Source organism: Ochotona curzoniae, unplaced genomic scaffold (assembly GCF_017591425.1).
Source record: "Ochotona curzoniae isolate NIBS_2020 unplaced genomic scaffold, NIBS_Ocur_1.0 patch229, whole genome shotgun sequence".
NCBI lineage: Eukaryota > Metazoa > Chordata > Mammalia > Lagomorpha > Ochotonidae > Ochotona > Ochotona curzoniae.
Window position 1 is genome coordinate 79,228 of NW_024466783.1, and position 22,617 is coordinate 101,844.

Genomic DNA, 22,617 nt, shown 5'->3' on the forward strand with positions numbered 1-22,617 from the left:
AAGTTCAAGTATTCTTTATTCAAAATTGAAAAATGTACCATACTGCATTATTGCAAAAATTCACTGGTACAAAACACTTTTGCAGCTGGTGAAAAGGCAATAAAAACTTGATTTTAAAACTCATTACTATAAATTATTCTTACAGTACTTTGCAAATTCAGAAATTCAGACTGCATTTTCCTTTTCTAAATTGCCCACAGTACTCGAGGTTCTGAAGCTAAGGCAGCTGTTCCAGAGGCAGGGGAGGAGGAGGTAGCAGGTGTCACGGGATTTCCATTTCTCTCTCGATGCCCACGTACTTCAGGGCGTCAGCCTGGCTGTATCTGAAACCATATGGAGAAGAGTGACCACCTTCCCAACACCCACGCCTGCTAACCAGGGTGCACAAAACCAAGAGGCAGACACCCAACGCAGAGCTGCGTGTCCTCGCTGTGTCACCGCGAAGCAGCAGGAGAGCAGCCAGCAGGTTCTCAACTTGGAGATCTGGTCCAACCCAAGCATTCCCCTCAAGTCACTAGAGAAATAATCCTGACTTAACAATGACTGCAGCCGCCAGGACAAAGGGCCAAGGAGCAACGGAAGCCAGGTGAAAGCTGGAGGACAAGAGATGCCGGGCAGCACCGGGCGGAGCCCCCGCCCCCTCTGACACCAGACACACCTCCCCTCCCGGCTCAGGGCAAGCCTGGCATCCGCCCACCGCCTCTCCCGGCTCAGGGCAAGCCTGGCCTGCGGCATCCGCCCAAAGACCTGCCTCAGACCTGCTATCAGAGCCTACTTCGCCACAACAGCTTCTAAAAACAACTTCTATGTGGAATTTATATTCAGCTACAGGATTTATTTAGACATTCACCTGATTGCATTTAAATGAACATTACACGTGCAGCTTGTTAAATTGGGCTCACAGAGCTTGAGGACAAAGTGTAAACTACTGGCCTAACAGGTACCTCGTAATCGCTGTTGGCGGCCCCCACCCCGGGACTCTCCCTGCAGAGATAACCCACGGGTATTTGCCTGAAAAGCTGAAGTCGCTCTACCCGTGCTAACTGCAAGGTTGCATGCAGTACACCATGTAACTGTGGTACACCGTGTAACTGTATGCAGGACACTGTGTGACTGTATGCAGGACACCCTGTAACTGTGGTACACCGTGTAACTGTATGCAGGACACCCTGTAACTGTGGTACACCCTGTAACTGTGGTACACCGTGTAACTGTATGCAGGACACCCTGTAACTGTGGTACACCGTGTAACTGTGTGCAGGACACCGCCAAGCACTCAAGGTCAGGACAAGGACCAGCAGGTGCACGCGGCTCTGAGAAGCAGCGCTCTCTGCATAGGCTGCTGCACGTCTTAAAACCAAGCTCCGCCGTGCAGGAGCTGCGCTGCTGGGGAAGCCTGACGCAACGCCTTCCCAACGCCAACATCACCTGGGACTGACTGGACGAGAAGTCCCCCTCCAGCGACAGCAGTTCTCACCAGGCACCGACAGTCAGTGTCCAGGGCTCACGATGCGCGTAGGAAATGAGAAACGTGCTTTTAACTAACCTGTAATCGAAAAACAGCTCCTCACCCGTCTGGATGGCTCTTTTAGCAAAAATGCCTATCCTGTGGTCTCCGTTCACCATCATAACTGGGAAGAGAGAGACACTGGGGTCAGCAGCGTGAACCGGCTTGCCCACGGGACCCAGCTGCCCTGGAGGTTCTCCGCCCTCGTTGGCAGCCAGGCACGTCACGCCACAACGCGCGTGACATCTCAGGTTACCCACCTTTTGCATAGCAGTTGGGATTCACTGAATGATTTGCAAAACGAATCTTATTACCCTTGCGGGTCGCATCCACTACAAAATCTAAAGAAGGGGAAAAAAATATGGTGGAAAATTTGCTATGGATTAATAAACACATTCTGGAAATGCAACTGGGTCTAGTTCTTCAGAGTCTGAATTCAAAAGCGTAAAGATCCCGCAGCGAACTTCATCCCATTCTAAATGCCATCTTGGAGCAGGTGGCTGCTCTGAGTTACAGTCAAACACTGGCCACTCAAGGTGGTTTCCTCACACCATTATTTACTATGTATTATTAAGCGGAACAACTTTTTTTAAAGGGATCTAAATCCCACACAACATAAAAATAGTCATTTTCACAAGTAAGATTATATTATTTTCATTATATTGTCTACGTAATGTATTTACATATGAAAAACCACTTGTTCGAGCAGCCTCTCTCCACGGCGAGCACACCCCACACCATCACATCATCGCTCCCCTCCGAACAGCAAGAGAAAAAGCAGCAGCCTTTGGTTCTCCGTCTTTGGAAGATAACTTTCAATATGATGTTCCATGTCTTTCCCATGCCAGAAGTACTGATGTGAAGATGGCTGGCAAGCTTACTCACACCCAAGTGCTCAGGAACCAAGAAGGCCAGCACAGGGGAGGGCCTGCAGACTGCGTTCCCAGGGGCGGGCTGGGGCGTGGCCAGCACCCTGCTCCCGGAGTTCACCCTGCTCCCGGAGAGTCGGGCCCGCCAGCTCAGCCCTCCCTCTCTGCCAGGGGGTGGAAGGCACCACGCTGCTCAAGAGCTCCTGCAGGCCACTGCATGATCGCCCTTTCCAAACACGCAGCCCAGGACCCCAACTGCAGCTCAGAGGAACAAAGCACTTGTATGTGGCTCAGAAACATACCATTGTTCAAGTTGAACAAAAAGCTGCACATGTATTTATCATACACTTTCCCTCTTCTGTCTGCTTCATCTTGAGATATTATCTGAAAGACACAAGAAGGCAGTTTTTGGGCCAGGCAACACAGCCTGCTGGTACCCACAAAAGCTCGAGGACCTTCCATCTTCCTAAGAACACTGAACAAAGATCACCAGCAACCCATCACTTTTTCATTTGCTCTGTACACTGATAAGAACAGCAACAGTTTTAAGGATTCCAACTCAAATATTCTTATAATATAGCTCAACAATTATGCTTAGGACTTGGCACAGTAGCCTAGTGGCTAAAGTCCTTGCCTTGCACACACTGGAATCCCACATAAGCTTTGGTTCGTGTCCCAGCTGCTCCGCTTCCCATTCAGCTCCCTGCCTGTGGTCTGAGAAAGCAGTGGAGGACGACTCAAAACCTTGGGACCCTGTATCCATGTGGGAGACCCAGAGGAACCTCCTGGCTCCTGGCTTCCTGCGCGCCAGCCCTAAGGCACCGAGGACAGGATCACGGCCAGGCCCTTCCCACTCCCACTGCGAGCTGAAGCATGACAAACCCGACACGGCAAAGCGCCTGTTCTCCTCGTTCCCGCCAAGTGAGAAAAGCCACATGCGGCTAAAACTGAAGCACCCCAGTTACTGAGCACCCCAAATCCACAAGGCCAGGCTCATGTCAGAAGGTGATTTTTCTATTCACTGCTAATCAAACGCAGCGGACTTACCCAGTGAGCATGAGAACACACGCCGAGTCCACCTTACCTCTCCACAGTATTCAGAGATGAATTCGTTTTTTTGCACAGGGTCTTTGATAAAAATTCCCCAGCCTGCCACATCAGATGGCGCCAGCAATAAATGCTAGAGAATAAAACACAATCATGTTCTCATAGAGGAAAGCAGAGACAGACCTATTCCAACACAGCGATTCAAAACTTCAGTCACATGAGAGCTGCTGGGGACACTGGCAACCTGCAGAAACAAAGCTTTGGCCTTGATGACATGCGGGAGGGGGTGTTGTGGCACAGCACTCTGTGCCCTGGACCTGGGATCCTGGCCCTCCTCGATTACTGACCAAGCTTCCTGCTGAGGCACCTGGAAGGCAGCAGAGGATGGCCCGCGTCCTTGGGTCCCTGGCCCCTCCTGGGAAACCCAGATCGAATTCTGAGTACTGGCTCTAGGCTGACTCAACCCCGCTAGTGCAACCATTTGGTCCTTTCAAAAAGAAAAAGAGACGGGAGAGTTACTCTTGGTCTCAGAAAACACCTCTGCTTTGCACTAGCTCTTGGCGGCCTTAAGTGACTGCCTTTCAGTTTGGATTTAACCAAGGAACACCAGTCACCCCCCCTCCCCCAATGGTTTCTACTATTACCAGCCCCTCCACTTTCAGTTCTCCATGAAGCCCTGCCACCTACACCTCTTCCCCCAGTCTAGCATCCTATTTTTAGCTGAAATGCCAAGATAATCACTGTGAACGTTACAGTTAAGGATTCATTCCCAAACATATGCTCATTAGTATTTTTACACAAAATCCTTGAATTGTCAAAAGGCTGTCTGGCCACCCAGGCTTGCAGTCCAGCCCTGTTCTGGTCCATCCTGACTTCACTTGGCAAGTAAGTCTCCCAAATCCCAAATCCCCTCCTCATTAGAAAGCAGCTAAATGTTATCAGGAAAATAAAATCCAGCAGGTAAAAGGCAGCCACATAGGCTTCTGTCTTGAGAATTAAGAAATGTTTACAACAATGACATGTTAATACTGATAGTGTTACCCATGTTCTGAACAAACTAATGGAAAAGTGTATCATTCAATGGTGAATATGGGATGAGGCAAAGAAATTGGAAGATTTTTAGGTCTGAAGATGCTTTGGGAAACGATCATTGGTGTGATTAAAGCACATCCAGTAAAAAATCACCCACCCTGACCCAGATGCCGGACATGCCACAGGCTTCAGTGGGCCTCGGTTCAGACACAGCAGACAAAATCAGGAGGACTTAGGTGGCATGCCGGAAGAGAACCAACTGCAATGGCATCTAACGGAACAGAGTTCAACAAACTAAGATGCCTGCCCACGAAACACATCTGAACACAAGACGATGGCACGGGAGCAACACCACAGCGAGGCTAGGGCTAAAATGCCCAGACTTGATTTCTTACTAATTTATTTTAAGAAATCTGCCACTTGGGCTTCCTTATCTACAAAGGGAATTAATGGATATTCCTAATCCAGAGTTATCGGATTAATGGGTTCATACACAAAGCACTTGGAACAGTACTACATGGTTAAAAAGTGTCAGTGCTGTGGCTTAACAAATTAATCCTCCACCTGCAAGTAATAGCATCCTATATGAGCTCCAGTTTATCCTGGCTCCTTCACTTCCCGTTCAACTCCCTGCTTACGGCCTGGGAAAAGCAACTGAGAAAGATGACCTAGGCCCTTGGGCTCCTCCACATTGGAGACCCAGATGAAGCTGCAGGCTTCGGACTGGCTCAGCTCCAGACACTGCAACCATTTGCAGAAATGAGCCAGCAAATGCAAGATATTTCTGTCTGTTCTTCTCCCTGTAAAATCTGCCTGTAAGTAAATAAATCTTTTTAAAAAGTCAGTTATTATTACTGAAAAAACAACCAAAGGGAAAAAAATCATCATCTATCCTAAAAAGACAGAATTTTCCCAGTACTGCACAATATTTGCTCAATATTTACTTTGCTATGATTAGAATTACCCATGTGCAATTCAAAGGCTTCAAATATTTAAAATACTACTTTTTTAAAATGTTACTTATTTGTTTGAAACAGTTAGAAAAGGGAAGCGGGGGAGAAGGAGCCTTCACCCACTGCTTCACTCCCCAGATGGCCGTCGAGAGCCAGGGCTGAGCCAGGCCAAGCCCAGGATCCACACGCTCCTTCAGGGTCTCCCACGCGGGGCCTAAACACCCGAGCCACCTTTCGCTACACTCCCCAGGCCATGAGCAGGGAGCTGGGCTGGAAGTGGCCACCGACTTGGGACGCCAGCACAGCTGCAGGTGGCTCAGCCTTCCTTGGTGCCAGCCCCCAGAAGCCTATTTGGTAAGAACGAGTTCTCGAGCTTGAAAGAAATCACCCAGGCCTTATTTTCACTAAGGAGACTAACAACCACTTGGCTGTTTGGCTCCTCGCTCCGCGGCCGAGGACCATGCCGACGTGCAGCGGTTCACCAGGAAGACCCCACAGAGTGAACGCTAGTTACCTTTTTGGAACCCCGCTGAATGCTACAGTTCTTGCAGGACACATTTTTACTGTCCCAGTGGTCAGCAGCTCCACAGGTAAGACAGAGGTCAGGGTCACACTCTCGGACGGCCAGATAGCACGGGCATTGCTTGGTATTGCACTGTGCTTTGCAACGGCATCCAGGAAAGCGGTTTTGACCTTCAGAGAGATGTTCATCATCATCATCATCATCATCATCACATGCAAAAATGTGCAGCAAGGCAGGTAAGCGCACTGGGCTGGGCACCCAACTCACATTGAACCCTCACAACACCTGATTATCCATCCCATTGCACAGCTGAGGAAACTGAAGTTAACAGCAAAGAAAAAGCAGTCCGGACTGAAAATGAACACCACCGAGTTCTCGTGTTTGTTTTTTATTTGTTAGATGGTTTATTTATTTAAGGGTCTATGATTTATAAAATAGGTATGAAATAAGGGTTTAGACTACTACAAGACATCCATGGTCCATAACCATTCCAATCGTTTTCTTAATAGGCAAGGTTTGTGTGCAGCTTCATTGAATAAATATAAACATTATCACCCTATTCTTTTATTCTGAAGACTAAATCCTAGCTGACCATCTCTGCTGCCTCACAATTATCCTGTAGCTAACAGATTCATGCCCCTTACATCCTGTGCCAAGTGTAGGATGGCTTGACATCAGTGATCAGAAACAAAGCATTCAGTTCCTTTCATGCAGTTTTGCTTGTCCTGTGCACACACACGCACACACACACACTCACACACACACTCATGCTACCCAGCAGAATGACTGGGTACCAGGAGAAGGCCAGTTACGACACTCACACCCACTCCTAAGGCAACAGGGGAGCACTCCCCGGCTCTGCAGTTTGATTTAAATGCTGGCCAAAGATCGCCTTAGTTCTCATGCAGTTGCACCCAAGCCACAAATACTTACACTCTGAACTACACTGACAAAACTTTTCACAAAAATTTTGTGCTATCACACAAGGGCACGAGCTGTCACAAGGCTGCCGTGGATGGTCACATGGTTGATAGTTGTAAACATGGTTAGAGGAGCCATCTGAGTAAAGATAACAGCAGGCAGGCCCATTAATCCAGGGAGAGGCAAAAGGATCACACACAATTCACAAGAGTACACTGTTCCCTACCACCTGTGGATGGTACACAAAGTCCTGTTAACAAAATGAAGATAAAAATCACCCCCCACCCCTGCGGACTCATCATCTTTGCCACTAAGTCTCAAAGTGCATCTTTTCCAAACTGCTTTTTCCTTTTTCCAATCAAGAGACTCTCTCCATCCAATCGGTGTCTCTGCAAAACAGCATTTACTGGCCATTCATAAAAGAGACACCTTCCATTGATACAGGTTCAACATACATAAATCAATTATATCAGAATAACCCAAACTCTAATGCAGTCACTATTCTAAACCAAATGCACAAAGACAGTTTAAAGCTACAAATGAATTTGAATGGAAAGATGCTAACCCTTTTTCAGTTGTATCTTTCTGCAGTGTGCGGCCCACAACCTGCAAAAGAAAGAAAGAAAGAAAAAGAAACAACATACATACAAAGAGAAAAAATAACAAACTCGTCATAAGGCCAGGAAGTATGGTCACAGCTAAAAATCTGAGAAAGGTCGGGCTCCACTGGCTCGGCCTGTGCCCTCCACAGAGCAGGGACCTGACGCCAAGCAGCTAGCAGTCAGGTGCGCCCCAGCTTACACTGGCCATCAACGTAGAGCGACTCCCAAACAGCCGATGGCTCCAGCTGCCTGGCGTGTGCTGGGCCACTGGCTCCACTATGCTCAGAACTTACAAGCAGACACACCTTGTATCTCATTTACTCTGAGCAGAATTCCACTGTCTAATTTCAAGCCATGTTATTAATCCATCTGGGATACAGGAACAGAAATAATTCAACCAAAAGTTTGGAAGATTCTACTAAGACCAAACTTTACAGAGAAAACTTTCTAAGTTCTGAATGAAACTGACTATCTTTAAAGAAACGTACCAAGAGCCTGTCCACAATTTTGGAACACATCTGGGTATTCCTTTACTCACTCAACTATACTTCTCTTTAAAAAAAAAAAAAGAGGCAGACATGCAGGCCAGTGGTTAAGATCGTTCCTGCCACCGTGGTGTGCCTGGCTGGTCACAGCTCCCCACCACGGCAGCACGTGCTGAAGTGCTGGTTCAAGCAGTACGGTCTCGGCCACCCGCAAGGGAGACCCACATGATTTCCCAGCTTCTGGCTTTGGTCTGGCCCGCTCTCTGCTGTTGTAACCACTTGGAAGCGCATTCTTTTTCTCTTCAAACAAAATGAATCTTTAAAAAGAGAGACATGCCTAAAAACTACCTCCCAGCAGCACATTTCACAATGCTTCCTAACAAAATGCTGAAATAATTAGATGGTCTTTACGGCAAAAGCCACTAAACCATATTATGATTTTGCTAACCAGTATACAGCACGGTAACCATAACTTATATAACACATAATATTCCACATTTTCAGAATACTGCTATACTCTTACAGAAAAATAACGGCCACTACCAGTGGAAAGGAGATTGCAGGGAATGTTTCTGAGAGCAGTTTTAAATTTTTGTCTAACGGACCAGCAGGAAGTGAGCGGCACCCCGCAGGAAGAGCCTGGCCCGCGTTCTCGGCTCTGGCCCCGCTCAGGAAGCGCCCGGCCCGCAGCCTCGGCTCTGGCCCCGCTCAGCAAGCGCCTGGCCCGCAGCCTCGGCTCTGGCCCCGCTCAGCAAGCGCCCGGCCCGCAGCCTCGGCTCTGGCCCCGCTCTCAGCAGACCTACCGGTGTTTCCTCTTCTTCTTCCTCGGAGGGGTGTCCACGTCCTCGGCGGGAACTGGAGCAATCACACTCGACTCCTTGACTCGAAACTCATACACCTGACGGCAGGGATTCACACAAACATGACAATATTTTCTAAAGCAAATTCGTCTTACATCCATCTTTACTAAAACGGTTTCTGTCTCCTAGAACAGCAGAAATCACCAGTCCTGCCTTTAGGAAGGAGAGTAGCTGCAGTCATACTCTGGCCAAAAGTAGTGACGCTGAGGTCAACGGTCGTGCAGCAAATTAGACTGCCCCCTGGGACGGCCTCAGCCCCTACCAGAGCATCATCTGAGTCCAGGCTAACCCCGGCTAAGACCCCGGGGAAGGTACCAGATGATGGAAGGTACCAGAAACGTGGGACTCTGACACCCACAGAGGATCCAGATGGAGTCCCAGCTCCTGGCTCCAGCTTGGCTCAGCCTCAGGGGTGCCAGCACTTGGGGTGTGAACCAGAGAAAGGAAGAGCACCGTGAATGTTTCTCCTTCTGCTATTAAGCCTTTCCGATAAATAAATAAATCTTTTTTAAAAAAAAAAAGGGCCAACACAGTGGTATAGTGAGTTCAGCCACTGCCTGCAACACTGCCATCCCACATGGGCATGAGCTTGAGTCCCAGCTGCTCCACTTCTGCTCCAGCTCCCTGCTCAGGGCCTGGGAGGGCAGCAGAGAGTGACTCAAAGACCAGGTCCACCCTGCACCCACACAGGAGACCTGGGGCAAGCTATGGCTCCCAGCTCTGAATCAATCTGGCTTTGGGCATAGCGGCCATTTGGGGAGTGAACCAGAAGATGCAAGATCTGTCTCTCCTTCTTGCTCTCTAAATCTGCCTTTCAAATCAAGATAAAATAAAAAGAACAGTAAACTGCTATGTGTGTACTTGACTTGGCCGCATATATACAAAGCCCACTGCCACCCAGCTGATGGATAATCTCCACTCAACTCTCTCAGGTTAAAAAAGACAAAATTTAACTCTGTTCAAGACAAGTACAGGTGTTTAATAACCATCAAGAATATCCTTGTATTTGGACAATCGGTACATATTTATATCTATATTTCAAGCTCTTATAATAAAATTTATCAGATATGCTTACCTGTCTACATGTTTTGGTCCCAATCAACCTAGCAATGGCACAGAAATTATCATAATAAGTGCCAATGAGGACTCTAAACATTGAGGCCTCAGCACCACTCCACTCCACATTCTCAGGAGGTTCAATATTTGGCTTCATCTTTATTGGTGTCTGACATCGAGAATTCGCTTCTGTAACGGCAGATGTAAATAATGGTCAAAAATGGTGATTTAGAAACAGTATGAAGTAGTCAAATCAGGATGTATTCAAGGACAAAGCAGAAAGGAAGTAATATTTTCAAATGAACTGAAGCAAGAAATAATATTGACACTAATTCTACCATCCTGCCATTGTGCCTTCAGGTGGGCCAGAGGTCTGAGGGGTTCCTTGCACTCGAGTGCCAACGTCATTTCCACTGAGCACTCCTTCCCATCTAGCTCCCTGGTACACCTGGAAGGCAGAAGATGGCCAGAGAAGGTGGGTCTCTGGCACCCGCAGGAGGACACGATGGCACTCCTGTGGTGCCAAGTCTTGGGGACACAGCAGAGATCATTGTCCTACCTCAGGCAGGAGACACCTGCTGTAATTGTATTCTAAGCAGGAATAGTGATAACCGTGTCACGAGAGCTAAAATCCAATCAGCAAAATACAATCTCATCCGTTTTCTTTAACCAAAAGAAATCACAGAACATCAAGATCATTAAGTCACATGACCTGAATTTCATGATGTCTTAAGAAAAGCAGAGAAAACACACGGCACCAAGAGTGAAAATAAGCCGAGCTACCGATCCCTCGCCAGGGGAGGGTGAGGGCAGAACAGTAGCAACTGGGCACGAGTTAATGAAAACTACCCAGGCACGACACTGCCCAATGCATTACACATCTCTGCCCTTCCCAATACGAAGCTCTGAAAGCAATGGTAAAATCCAGTTATCAGATGTTGCCTCACCAGAGGAACTGGACGTTTCGTCTTTCTTCTCTTCTTCTTCTTTATCGTTGTTCTCGCCCCCAGTCTCGGTCCCCGCTTCCCTGTCACTGTCCGTGTCCTTGGACTCCAGCACGTTGATGGTGGGCGTGCTGGGCCTGCTACTGTTATTAGGAAGTCGTCCCCGTCTGCGACCCCCTGGGCGCTTTGGAGGGGTCTTTATCCGCTCAGCAGTGAGGGCAGCAGCAAACTCCTTTGCTCCCTCCTACAAAATGAAAAGGCCGGGCATTAGGGTGAAGTTCTACAATGGTTTTGGCGGAAAAGCAAAAAAATAAAGATTACATGAGACAAGTTAGTCAAGATATCTATCACAAGATCCACTCATCACAAATACATATATATTTAAACATACTGTTTTAATTTGCATTTAGCTTTAAGATTTTAGAAAGGTAGATGTTTGTTCACTATATTGTCAGGCAATAGTTTTAAATGTAAACTACAACTAAGCTACAACGTGAATTTCTCATGTGCAAAGGTAGCTATTTCTATATTTTTGCGTACACACATATATACAAAGGAGCATCTCTTACAGAAAGAATGCTGTGCTTCAACTCAGACCTCCTACCTTAGCAGTAAAGATAAAGCAGTAACCTTTTATAGTAGTATTTAGAGAAGACAAAATACACATGCTTCAATTCCTCATCTCCTGGTCTTACTATTAACACACCCTGTTTTTCGTTTCCTGTGAGGGATAAGCAATCACAGGAAGACATGAAAGGAACTTGCGGAAAAGGACTCTCTGAGGGTTACAGTTTGCACTGAGGTACAACTATCAATTCTCAGAAAGTTCAAACAGCAGTAAGAGCCTGGCTTACAGAGACCACAGCGAAGTACTAGCTGAGCCAAATGGAATTCTGCCTTACACAGAATATTACAAAACAGTGCTCAAGAATGTGGTTGTTTTAGTGAAAACAGCAGGGAGAGGTTTGAGAGCAGCCAACAGTTTTACACTTCATTCTACACAAACCAAATTGCTTAAAAATAGGATACCTTCTGCAGGTGCCATTCAATGAATCTTCTGTCCAAAATCCAACAGGCAATATATACCCATTTAGTTCCTAGGTAGGAGTGGCTTGGTTCAAAGAGGGGAAATGGTAAAAATAAGATAGTACCCGTAAAAAACAACTTTCCTACCTCATATTTTCCTAACCCCTTACCTTGTCTCCATCACTTAAAGAAAAAGGAAAAGGAAAAACAAAAACAAAAACAAAAGAAACAACAACCAAACCTGGGATCTCTAATTCAGCTTAACTACAGTGCTACTGACAGAGAGGCGCATGGCCGCAGGAGCCACAGCACGCGCTTCCTGCCTGCCTGCCTCTACCTGGGCCACCTCGGCTCCACATTCTCACAAACTCGGTCAAAGTCCTTGACCCTAAAGACCTTGAAACGTCACTGAAGAGGTAACAGATAAACAAAAAATAATAAAACATTAATGAAGGACTGAAAGTGCAGTATATGGACTATAAAAGAAATGACATGGGTAAGAACATTCTACCTAACCCATGGCCAGTCAAAGCGACAGACCACGCTGGCACTCACTTCACCACCTCCACCACAGTCCAAGGTCAAGGCCTCTCCAACACCCTCGGGAACTGTGCAGCAGTAAAGCTTACCAAATGCTGGTAACACTGTGGTCCACAAGGCTTATTGTCCAGGGCTGTTTCTGTGTTCTTCCGTTTGTAAGTGTTGGGTGTTGCATGAAAAGCTGCAAAGCAAATTAAACATCTACTGCAACTGCGAAATATTTGACTTTGAAGATCTTTAACTACTCTGTGAAAACTCAATTATACTAGACTGTAACCTTCCTAAAACGTTTCTTACATTTCTTATTATGACTTTCCTTGAAGTTGTCAAATGTGCTTTTTGCTCAGCTTCCTCTAACACAGCAACCTCTAGAATCATTAGTAATTTCTTATTTTCTCCTTGCGAATAGAACTGATGCACAGAATAAGCATATCTTTCCAATAGGTCTTTAACGTTCCCCATATAAACAGCTGATATTTTCTTAAAACACTACTAGTTTTATCAAAAGGATTCTGACAGCTACAATTTCTTGATCTCAAAAGAAAAAATCAACAATCAATTGTCAGCTGGAAGGTAGAATAAGATATTCATCACTAAGACACATTTGAAAAAGAACAGGGGCTGGCACTGTTCCCTCACACAGCACCCATGTGGGTGACAGCTCATGTCCTGCTGCCCCACTGCTGCCCCAGCTCCCTGCCGCCGGTCAGCAGAGGACGGCCCCTCCCACCCACGTGGGACACCTGGACCAAGCTCCTGGCTCCCGGCCTGGGCTGGCTCGGCCTGTACACCACTGCATTCGGAAAGACAAGGTTTCCAGTAGATGGAGGATTTCTCTCCGATTCTGATTTTCTAATAAATAAGTATATCTTTGAAAAAAGGTACATAGCACTAACTCATACTGTTGAAAACTAATGTTTGAAACTCAAACTCAATTCAGAACCTAATGAGAGCTGGCTTCTTTCTAAGGAAACGCAGGGTCAGATAAAATAGGTTTCAGAAAGATAAAAGTCGTTGAAACATGACATTAAAGTAACGTTTAACAGCCACGTGAGGAGTCACCAATAGATGGAAGACCTCGCTCTACCTTTCAGTAAAAATGTGCCTTTCAAATAAAAATAAATATTAAAAATATAAAAAACCTTCCCTTTACAAAATCAATTAGACATCAAAACTACTTTGCTAACACATTTTACTGGCAGGACTCTGAGGAGACAATCATTTATTCTGTTGGTAGTTTTTTAAATAGGCACATTCCTACTGGGATTCTTAGCTTTAGCTTTGGCCTAACTCGGGTGTCAGTAAGGCATGATTTTAGACCAGACCATAGTCTGTGTGACAGGTGATTCCACTTTGTTGACCAAAAATGGCGTTCCTTTCTTCTTGTGACTATTTAAGGTGGTAGCATGCCTCACTGTGGCCGGGCCCCTGCTGCCAGAGGGCAGGGATGGATGTATGCAATGCCTATGGCTAGGCCCAGTTGCCAAGGAGACCATGGAGTCAATAAGCCGTGGTTCACTTGACTGTAGACCCAGACTGCCTAGCACCTAAGAGGACAGCAAATCAAACAACGAATCACTCGATGTACTTGCTAATCGTTGTAACCCACAAATAAGCACAGACCCCAGATTCACACAATGTTTGATTCTTTCACGTACAATAAAAACAGGCTCCGGAGTTGTTCGTGGTTTTTGAGCACTGAAGGACAAAGAGAATCCTAGTCCTGATATTTCTGGATCTTTTCTTATTTTTATTCAGTGCCTGCCTCAAGCTTTGTTTTCTTGTAGGTTTGTTGAATGCTGGTGTACAGCATCTATCCATATAACTAACTGTGTTTATCATTTAAACTTGAACTTGTGGAAAATGGGTACAGGTACATGTAATGTTATTCACTATTACAGTAAAACAATAATCCAAAATAATCATGTTAAGAGGCCAATTTGGTAATTCTGAAAGCCTCCCATGGTATCATACTATCATACAGACAGGCCTAACCATTCATAATCTAAAGTCAGGAAAGACAAAAATTAGAACATTATGGCACCATCTGAATAAGATGACACTTTAACAACTCCCAATGAACTGTGAAAGAACACATTAAAAAAAACGGAGTGACCAACAGAAGGGAGCTGGAGCCTCAGCAGGCAGCTGTGCTGAGGAGACCTCACTGCGCACTCTAGTTCTCTGCTGACGTGTAAACAACATCAAAGATGACCTGTTTAAAAGACAACAGCAGCTAGTGAAAGCTGGTTATGTCAAGTATTTCACACTTCGTAATTCATTTAATCCTCACTACACTTTTAAGAGAAGGCACTACAGTATCTCCAATATGGGAGGGTGGGGGGACAACCTGAGTCACAAAGTGTTATATTTGACATTTATTTTAATGTTTTAACAACTTACTTACTTTGCAAAAGAAAAACACATACTTATATGTCAAGTTCATATAAAGCAACAAAGCATCTACAGAATTTACTGAGGCTTGATTATGAAGAAACTCATTCTAGTCCAACAGAAAGGTGGGCCTGGGGCCACCACAAGTGGGCAACCTATGATACCATGAAAGTCATCTCTATTACAGTAAAATATTTCTCTTCTCTCCAACTTGAATGAGATCATTAGCATGTTCAAGGTTCATCAAATTACTCATATCTGAGGAACACAATAAGCTAACTCTTGCAATAACACGTAAAAGTGGTTATCCTACTTTGTAGGGTCATACCTATCAAAAGATCCATGAAATACAACAGCTACAAACAAACTGGAAAGACCCTATCAATAACTCAAAAACAGAGATGCCTCCAATTCTTACAACGACATTCAAATGCAATTTACAATATTCTTAGCACAAAAAAGACATTTTTAATTAAGTGGTATGTAAACTAAAATGTAATTTGAGGCAATCATTTCAAGAGCTGTGTGAAGTAACACAGCTCAGATCAAACATCGCTAACTCTCCAATACCTCAAGCAACAAGCTGAAGACTACTGAGTCATCCCTGAAGTTACTGTGAGTACAGAGTACTCTGTGAGTACAGAGCAATTTACCCAGAGGACGAAAAATCATAAAGTAACAAAAAACAAAACCCACTAAGTAAACAAGAATTAATATCACACTTGCTTTAGCTGATTTCTTTAAATAAACAAACATTAACAGACATACAGCTGTAGTTACAGCTATAGTTATTTGAAAGGCAGAATGATAAGAGAGGGAAAGACAGAGAGCTCTTCCATCCACTGGCTCACTGAGCCAAGGCTCCACCAGGCTGAGGTGATCAGAACTCCACTGGGTGTCTCCCATGTGGCTGGCAGGCATCTTCCCCATCTTCCCATTGTGTCAGCAGGGAGCTAGATGGAAGCAGCACTTGGAAAAGGGACAAAGCAAACCCAGGCAGTGGCACTGAGACAAACTCCCACCCTGCTCAAGTCATGGCACAGATCCTGTCAGTATCAGTGATGCTGCTCTGGGCCATCAGCAGCTTCATACAACAACTGTTTAACGTTTACACTGTGCATACCTGTGGTCCAAGCCAGTGGAAAACAGACCAAACTAAATGTGCACAAAACAGCCCTTAAGCAACAATGTAAGGATAACAATCCTGAGATCATCACGTATCTTTCAATCTTAACTATTAAGAGTCAATAAAAACTCTAACTGCATTAAATGACATCAGTTTTCAAGTTGCTTTAAGAGATAAATCCACAAAGATGGAAAATGCAAACGTACAATAATTGCACTTACGATGTAGGAAGCAGTCATATTTAAAACATCGCCTACAGAAGAGTGTGTGAAATGAATGCAAGCTCTGCTCCCTCTGAACAGATTTGGCATGTGGCCCATCTATGTTGGGAGTACATTCAGGAGGAAGTGCGCCTGGAAGCTGCTGCTCAGTGAGTTCCTTGTATCTGACATTAACCAAGAAAAATATAAGCAAATATGAAAGAAAAAAAAAATCGCTTTCTGAAAATAATGCTTATCTTGCCTACAACAAGAACAAGTATATCTGACCAAAATCAACTTCTACAGACAATTACACAGTATACAGTATATCAAGCTAAGATTCTCTGCAGCGATTACGGTATATCATGAAAAAGGGCATTAGTTTTAGTTAAGCGACAACTGTATTAAACATTCTACGAATATCCAGAGAAATTTTCCTCTAACTATACTACTATAAATTATAGATATGTAGAGTATGTGCATTAATATAAATGTCCTTATTCCATGTATAATAAGCTTTATAGCATAAAATGTCACAGGGAAAAATACTGCTTCAAATATCTTGATAACATCATACACAAAAAGTGGCTGTATCTGTTCCATTTGCAAAGCAACAAGAAGGGGAGTCCAAGCAAACTCAGCTGGGACTGCCTCGCAGGAGCAAGTCTTACTTCTCTTTCAGCTCTTCCGCGGTGCCCTTATCTGGAAACATCGAGGAGATGGCTTCAAAAATCTTATCAGATGGAAATTTCCGAGGTGGATGGCTTTCTTTATCTAAATGGGGAAATAGGAAAGAGGAAAAAAAGAAACCAGTTTTCAATCTTTTACTGTCCCCACATAACTGAATTTCTACAAAGCTGTCTATGAAATCAACTTTTTATTTCACTTGTAGCATATTTTATGTTTTTATGAGATGTCGATAGATTAAACACAAGATTCAGATATAAATACAAAAAAGTTTAAGAGTTCTGGGAGGCAAAAACCTAAGTTTTAATCCCAAATCTGCTACCATTTCTTGTGTCTGGGCCTCATTAACTTAACCATCTAAAATTTATATCTAAAATTAAAAGCTGAACTAGTCACCACCGAGGTTATTATTTTATTACACACACACAAAGAAACCTACACATCTTTAAAATTCAAATTTTCCCCGAATTATTCTATCGTCCTTTACCAAAAGCAATGCCAAGCGGCTAACAGCACTACAGACTGCAGACAGTAAGTGACTCAGGCAGTAACAGCGTAACCAGAGTTACACACAAACCAGAGTCAGACAGGTTCTCACCTGAGCTCAGGAGGCCAGCTCTCTCCCAATAGCACAATTTCATATAAAAACTTAATCCCTCTATATCAACTTCCTTGAATACCAAATGGATGTTATAACAATATCTACCTTATGCAGTCTTTATGAGGATTAAGTCCATGTATATTAAGTGATGAACACAATTTACATGCTTATGGCAAATGCATATAAAGTTTTTTTTACTTATTTCTATTTTACACACACGTATAGAATGTCATATTACAGTGATGCTTAAGGGGACTGTTCAGATGCCCCACAAAAAAATTAGGTTCCTCTGCTAACACCAAGAAAAGCACAAGAATGTTCAAAGGCAGGATAAAATGTCGCAAATAATGTTCTAATTTGGTTGATACTACTGTAAATTTGATTTACACAAAGCTAAGGAGAGAAAGGAATCACTTTCAATATTCACTCTATAACGCCCACCAAAAAGCACCGATAACCAGACGTACCGTCTCGGTGGTCCTCCAGATCTTTCTGCTTTTCTTCGCTTTCATCAGGATCATCTCCATCATCATCGTCGTCATCATCATTGTACTGACCAAGAGCATTTACCAACTCCACAAAAATCTCATCATTTATAAACCCACATTCTGAAATTCATTAAAGATGTTCAGAAATGCACATAGGAATGGGGCAATGACAAATGTTTACATATTCCTTTTCTCATTTGTAAGAAAAGACCACAGCTTGCCGATATTATAATACCTGGTGCTCAAACTCGGCTTTAGAGGACAGATAATCTTCAGGATTGTTCTTACTCAAAGTTTGAAAGAAAAACTTACTTTCAGTACTTATCACCTTCTCTTGCACCCAAGGCCTAGCACCGACCCAGCCTCTGCAGTTCATCACGGTGTTCGCCTCCTCCCCAGTAACATACCTGGCCTGTAAACTGGTCACATCAGACTTGGTTTACACTAACAGTGACCATGGACGACAATCAGGGTACCACCCTCCTAGACACTTTGAACAGAACCTCCACACACATTCCCAAAGACAGAAAGATGTTAACGACTGTGTTTCGGGCATTACAGTAGTCTAGAAAAGGTTATTTTTAGTAGCAGGGCTGTTTCACTTACATGCCACTCAGAGAATGAATTCTAATTGTCCTGGTTGCTAAACAATTAAAAATCCACATATCCAAGCAATTTCTATTTCACTTCCCTGTTACTGCATTATACTATATGCTACAACCAACCACGAATAATTAAGTGGCAAACGTGGCGTGCAGTGCAAGAACAGGGAAGGAGCAGGCCCTGGGCCACACCAGCAGCAGGCAGCCTGGGCTGCTGTCCTGGCCGTGCGTCCCAGAGGCAGCGGGCGACAGCTCAGGCACTTGGCTGTCTGCCACACACATGGAGTCCTGCCTCCTGGCTCCAGCTGGACCAGTCCCTGCTGTTGGGGACATCTGGGGAGTGAAACAGCAAATGGAACACACTATTTCTCTGCTTCTCAAATACAAATTTCAAACCTTACTTTATAAAAAAAAGAGAAAATATAGGGCTTCTGACTAGATGTCTACCCTTTACAGTTTAAATGTTATTATTAAAAATTAGTTCATGTCCTATGCTTAACAAAACCAGAGTATGAGAATTCTCTAGCCATTTTTCCAAAGGAATAATCATGGCTCACCTCTATCTCCATGTACTTTTCCATCGTAATTTTTTATTAGTTCTTCAATGAAAGTGCCATCCTGGTCTAGAACTTCATCCCCCATATAAGGAATGTTATGTAAAACGGTTTCATCTTCCACCTAAAAGTTTAAAAAAACAATTTAAAACAGACATCCCAGTGTCAACACGGGTCTTGTTTATTTATTTATTTATTTAAACACTCACTTATTAAGAAAGCAGATATACAGAAAGAGAAGGTGAGACACAGAAAAGGATCTTCCATTTGCTAGGATCACTCCCCAAATGGTCACAATATTCAGAGCTGAGCCGACCCAAAGCCAGCAGAGCTAAGGGCTTCGTATGGGTTTCCAAACGGGTGCAAGGTTTCAAGGCTTTGGGCAATGCTCTACTGCTTTCCCAGGTTATAAGCAGGAAGCTGGATGGGAAGTAGAACAGCCAGGACATGGACAGGCATCCATATGGGATCCCGAAGGAAGAATTAGCCAATCGAGCTATTGTGCTGGGTCCCAAAATATGTTTTAAATGGCAATACAAGATAACTAAAGGACTTGGCGCAATAGCCAAGGGGCTAAATCCTTGCCTTGCATATGCCAGTATCCATATGGATACCAGTTCATATCCTGGCTGCTCTACTTCCCACCCAGCTCCCTACTTGTGGCCTGGGAAAGTAACAGAGGATGGCCGAAAGCCTTGGGACGCTGCACCCATGTTGGAGACCTGGGGAAAGCTCCTGGCTTCCAATCAGCTCAGCTCCAGCTGTTGCGGCTACTTGAGGAGTAGACCAGTGGATGGAAGATCTTCTCTGTTTCTCCTTCTCACTGTAAATCTGACTTTCCAATAAAAATAAATAAATCTTAAAAAAAAAAAAATCAGTATCCATAGGAGATGCCTATGCCGTAGACAGCAGCTTAACTAAAGTAAAAAGATTATCAAAAAAGACTATCAGAATAGGAGTAGAGATTTCTAAACCTCACTTGATATCTAGCTAATGGATACACTCAATGTAAGATTGTAGGGATATATAGTACAACATCAATAGTATAATAAGGTTTATTCCAAAGAATCCATGCTTCTGTGCAAAAGAATACTGTACAATTACAGAGTACTTTAATTCTGATATGAACAAGATATATCAAAGTAGACTGAACTAGTAAAGATAATAATAAATGAGTTTATATCTAGGCTAAGAAGACCACAACAAAGAAAAAGGTTCTACCTTTGCAGGAAATAATCCAGAAAATTTCAGAAGGAATGGAACAGACAAGTATACAAGGAACAAAAGGCTTTCCTTCACGACATTCTTTTCAATTAAAAATAAAAAGGACAGGAATTATAGATGAAAACTGGATTATTGTAAAGTGCACATTTAAAGAGTAAATCAAAGTAAGGATTAGTCAATCTCAAAGTAGTGATTATAAACAGAATTTTAAAAAAAAAAACCCAACTCTCTTCTACAGAAGAGATTGGCTGAGACTGAAGAGACAAGTGTGCGGCAGCACAAGCTGGGGCCAGGAACGTGACCACGGTTAATATGAAAATGACACAGGGCATGCCTCGAAACACACGTGACAGGCAGGAAAGAGGAAAAGGAGAACCTTCCAGTAATGCACAGATAAACTCAAGCCAACTGGAACATTCCTAGAGACAACAGGTCTTTACACAAATAAGGGAAACGTGAAATATAAAATGAAAAATTCAGATTTTAATATAATCCTTAGCCAAGTATGATATCTCCCTGCCAAAGGCCATCTGTATCAAAGGCCATTCGTATATTTGGTTTTTTGTTTGTTGGAAAGTAGTCAGATTTACACAGAGAAGCAGAGAAAGCTCTTCCATCTGCTATTCACTCCGCAAGTAGCCACAATGGACAATGTGGAGATGATCCGAAGCCAGGAGCCTCTTCTGGGTCTCCCACGCGGTGCAGGGTCCCAACTTTGGGCCATCCTCCACTGCTTTTCCAGGCCTCACACAGGGAGCTGGAAGGGGAGTGGGGCAGCTGGGACACAAACCAGCACCCATGAGATCCCAAGGCAACGACCTCAGCCACTAAGCTATCGTGCCAGGCCCCATTTGTATACCTGTAACACCATTCACAGGCCAAGCCAAATTACCAACTTAAAAACTGTCCTGGTAGTGCAGTTCAACAAATTAAACTGTTGTCTGCCACATCAGCATCCTATACAAACACTGATTCCACTCCTGCCTGCCCCACTTCCAATCATGCTTCCTGTTCATGTTCCCGGAAAAGTGGTAAAACAGAGTGCTTAACCCACCAGCATAGGAGACTGAGATGAAGCTCCAGGCTCAGCCTGCCTTTGACCCAGCCAGAGGGCCGGAATGCCGGACCCCCTGGAGGAGCGTGCCCGCAGATGGAAGGTCTTACCCCTGTCCTACATCTCGCTCTAACTTGGCCTTTCAAATCAACCAATACTTAATACATACTATATTCAGCTTTCAAAATTGCTCCAAGAGCCATCATTTTGATAACTGTTATTTCGGTTATCTTGATGAAAAAAAAAATGTATTTAAACTAAGTTACTACCAAATAAGATGACACACGATTTCCATACCATAAAATTCTGCTGCAGAGGAGACCATGAATACATGATGGGTACAGAGGCCACGGCATTCAGAGTCTTCAGCGGGATCACCTGGGTCGGGAAATCCAAGTCGCTGCTCACCGAGCACTAAGACGGAGAACACAGAGCGGCTCTGAAGGAGGAACGCACATCCGGCAGCAATCCTGCACACCTCACCTCCAGAGAGAACACCGCTAGCTAGGACATGAGGGCTCACAGAACCAACTCGGGCAAGTGCAAACGGCCACAGCCCTCGCCCATCTTCTCATACTTACCAAGAACCACAGCCAAAGGCTACATGCGTTAACTTCAACAATCTGCTTAACTGCTCCACATTTTTATCAGGCATTTCCTAGATCCTGCTTAATTTGTCTTTTGCCTCAATCACAAAGGATAGTAAGATGTATGCCAAAGTCAACTGAATCTTTATAGTAAGGAAACGTTTTTAGGTTTACCTTTCTTTGTGTAATTTTAAAATAACAACTGCAATTTCCTGATGTTTTCAGATGATATACAAATCTTAACAGATCTGAGCTTCAATCACAACAAAATGATTCAAATCAATTCTGTAAATCTCCAATAGACAATATTATTAAGTATTTTCTGTGTACAAGACACTATTTTAGCCATCTTACATGTCTAACAGTTCTCCTGATCATATTATTAAGATGGGAACTATTCTTAGCACTCATTTTGTTGAGAACTTTACAGTTTAAAGAAAGATAAATTTGCCCAAGGCAATGTATTAGGTAAGGCTAGAATTTAAACCCCGAGAGCCTAACACTGGGGCCCGGCTCCCAACCACTGCACACCCTGCCATGACACATGATTTCTATACTTCAGGCATCTAATTCCTTCAAACAGCATACTTCACACAATCCACAAAGTTACTAATTCCAAGGCAAAATCATTTGCCAATCAAATTATGACAAACTTAGCACAGTGATTCTAATTTGTGTATGCTGCATGTTAAAAATGTTTCCTTTCCTATGAAATATGGCAAAAATCTGTACCCC

The 22,617-nt window shown here is 44.0% G+C and overlaps 1 protein-coding gene across 5 annotated transcripts in view; it reads right to left on the minus strand.

Annotated features, from left to right (window-relative positions):
* The window catches only part of LOC121166786 (histone-lysine N-methyltransferase EZH2), a 54,240-nt gene continuing 31,623 nt past the window's right edge, over window positions 1–22,617 (minus strand). For 2 of the 5 annotated variants that reach the window (XM_040996070.1, XM_040996068.1), the window contains exons 4-20: window positions 21,593–21,709; window positions 19,021–19,141; window positions 17,841–17,981; window positions 16,757–16,859; window positions 16,092–16,270; window positions 12,455–12,546; window positions 10,803–11,043; window positions 9,875–10,044; window positions 8,743–8,837; window positions 7,418–7,458; window positions 6,865–6,990; window positions 5,923–6,101; window positions 3,461–3,556; window positions 2,679–2,760; window positions 1,768–1,848; window positions 1,547–1,631; window positions 1–323 (exon numbers count right to left, since the gene is read on the minus strand). In XM_040996070.1, coding sequence (XP_040852004.1) covers window positions 263–323; window positions 1,547–1,631; window positions 1,768–1,848; window positions 2,679–2,760; window positions 3,461–3,556; window positions 5,923–6,101; window positions 6,865–6,990; window positions 7,418–7,458; window positions 8,743–8,837; window positions 9,875–10,044; window positions 10,803–11,043; window positions 12,455–12,546; window positions 16,092–16,270; window positions 16,757–16,859; window positions 17,841–17,981; window positions 19,021–19,141; window positions 21,593–21,709 — 2,010 coding nt within the window. In that variant the 3' untranslated portion in view covers window positions 1–262. The remainder of the gene's footprint in view (window positions 324–1,546; window positions 1,632–1,767; window positions 1,849–2,678; window positions 2,761–3,460; window positions 3,557–5,922; window positions 6,102–6,864; window positions 6,991–7,417; window positions 7,459–8,742; window positions 8,838–9,874; window positions 10,045–10,802; window positions 11,044–12,454; window positions 12,547–16,091; window positions 16,271–16,756; window positions 16,860–17,840; window positions 17,982–19,020; window positions 19,142–21,592; window positions 21,710–22,617) is intronic. The other 3 variants (XM_040996069.1, XM_040996072.1, XM_040996073.1) reach the window with 2 other exon arrangements.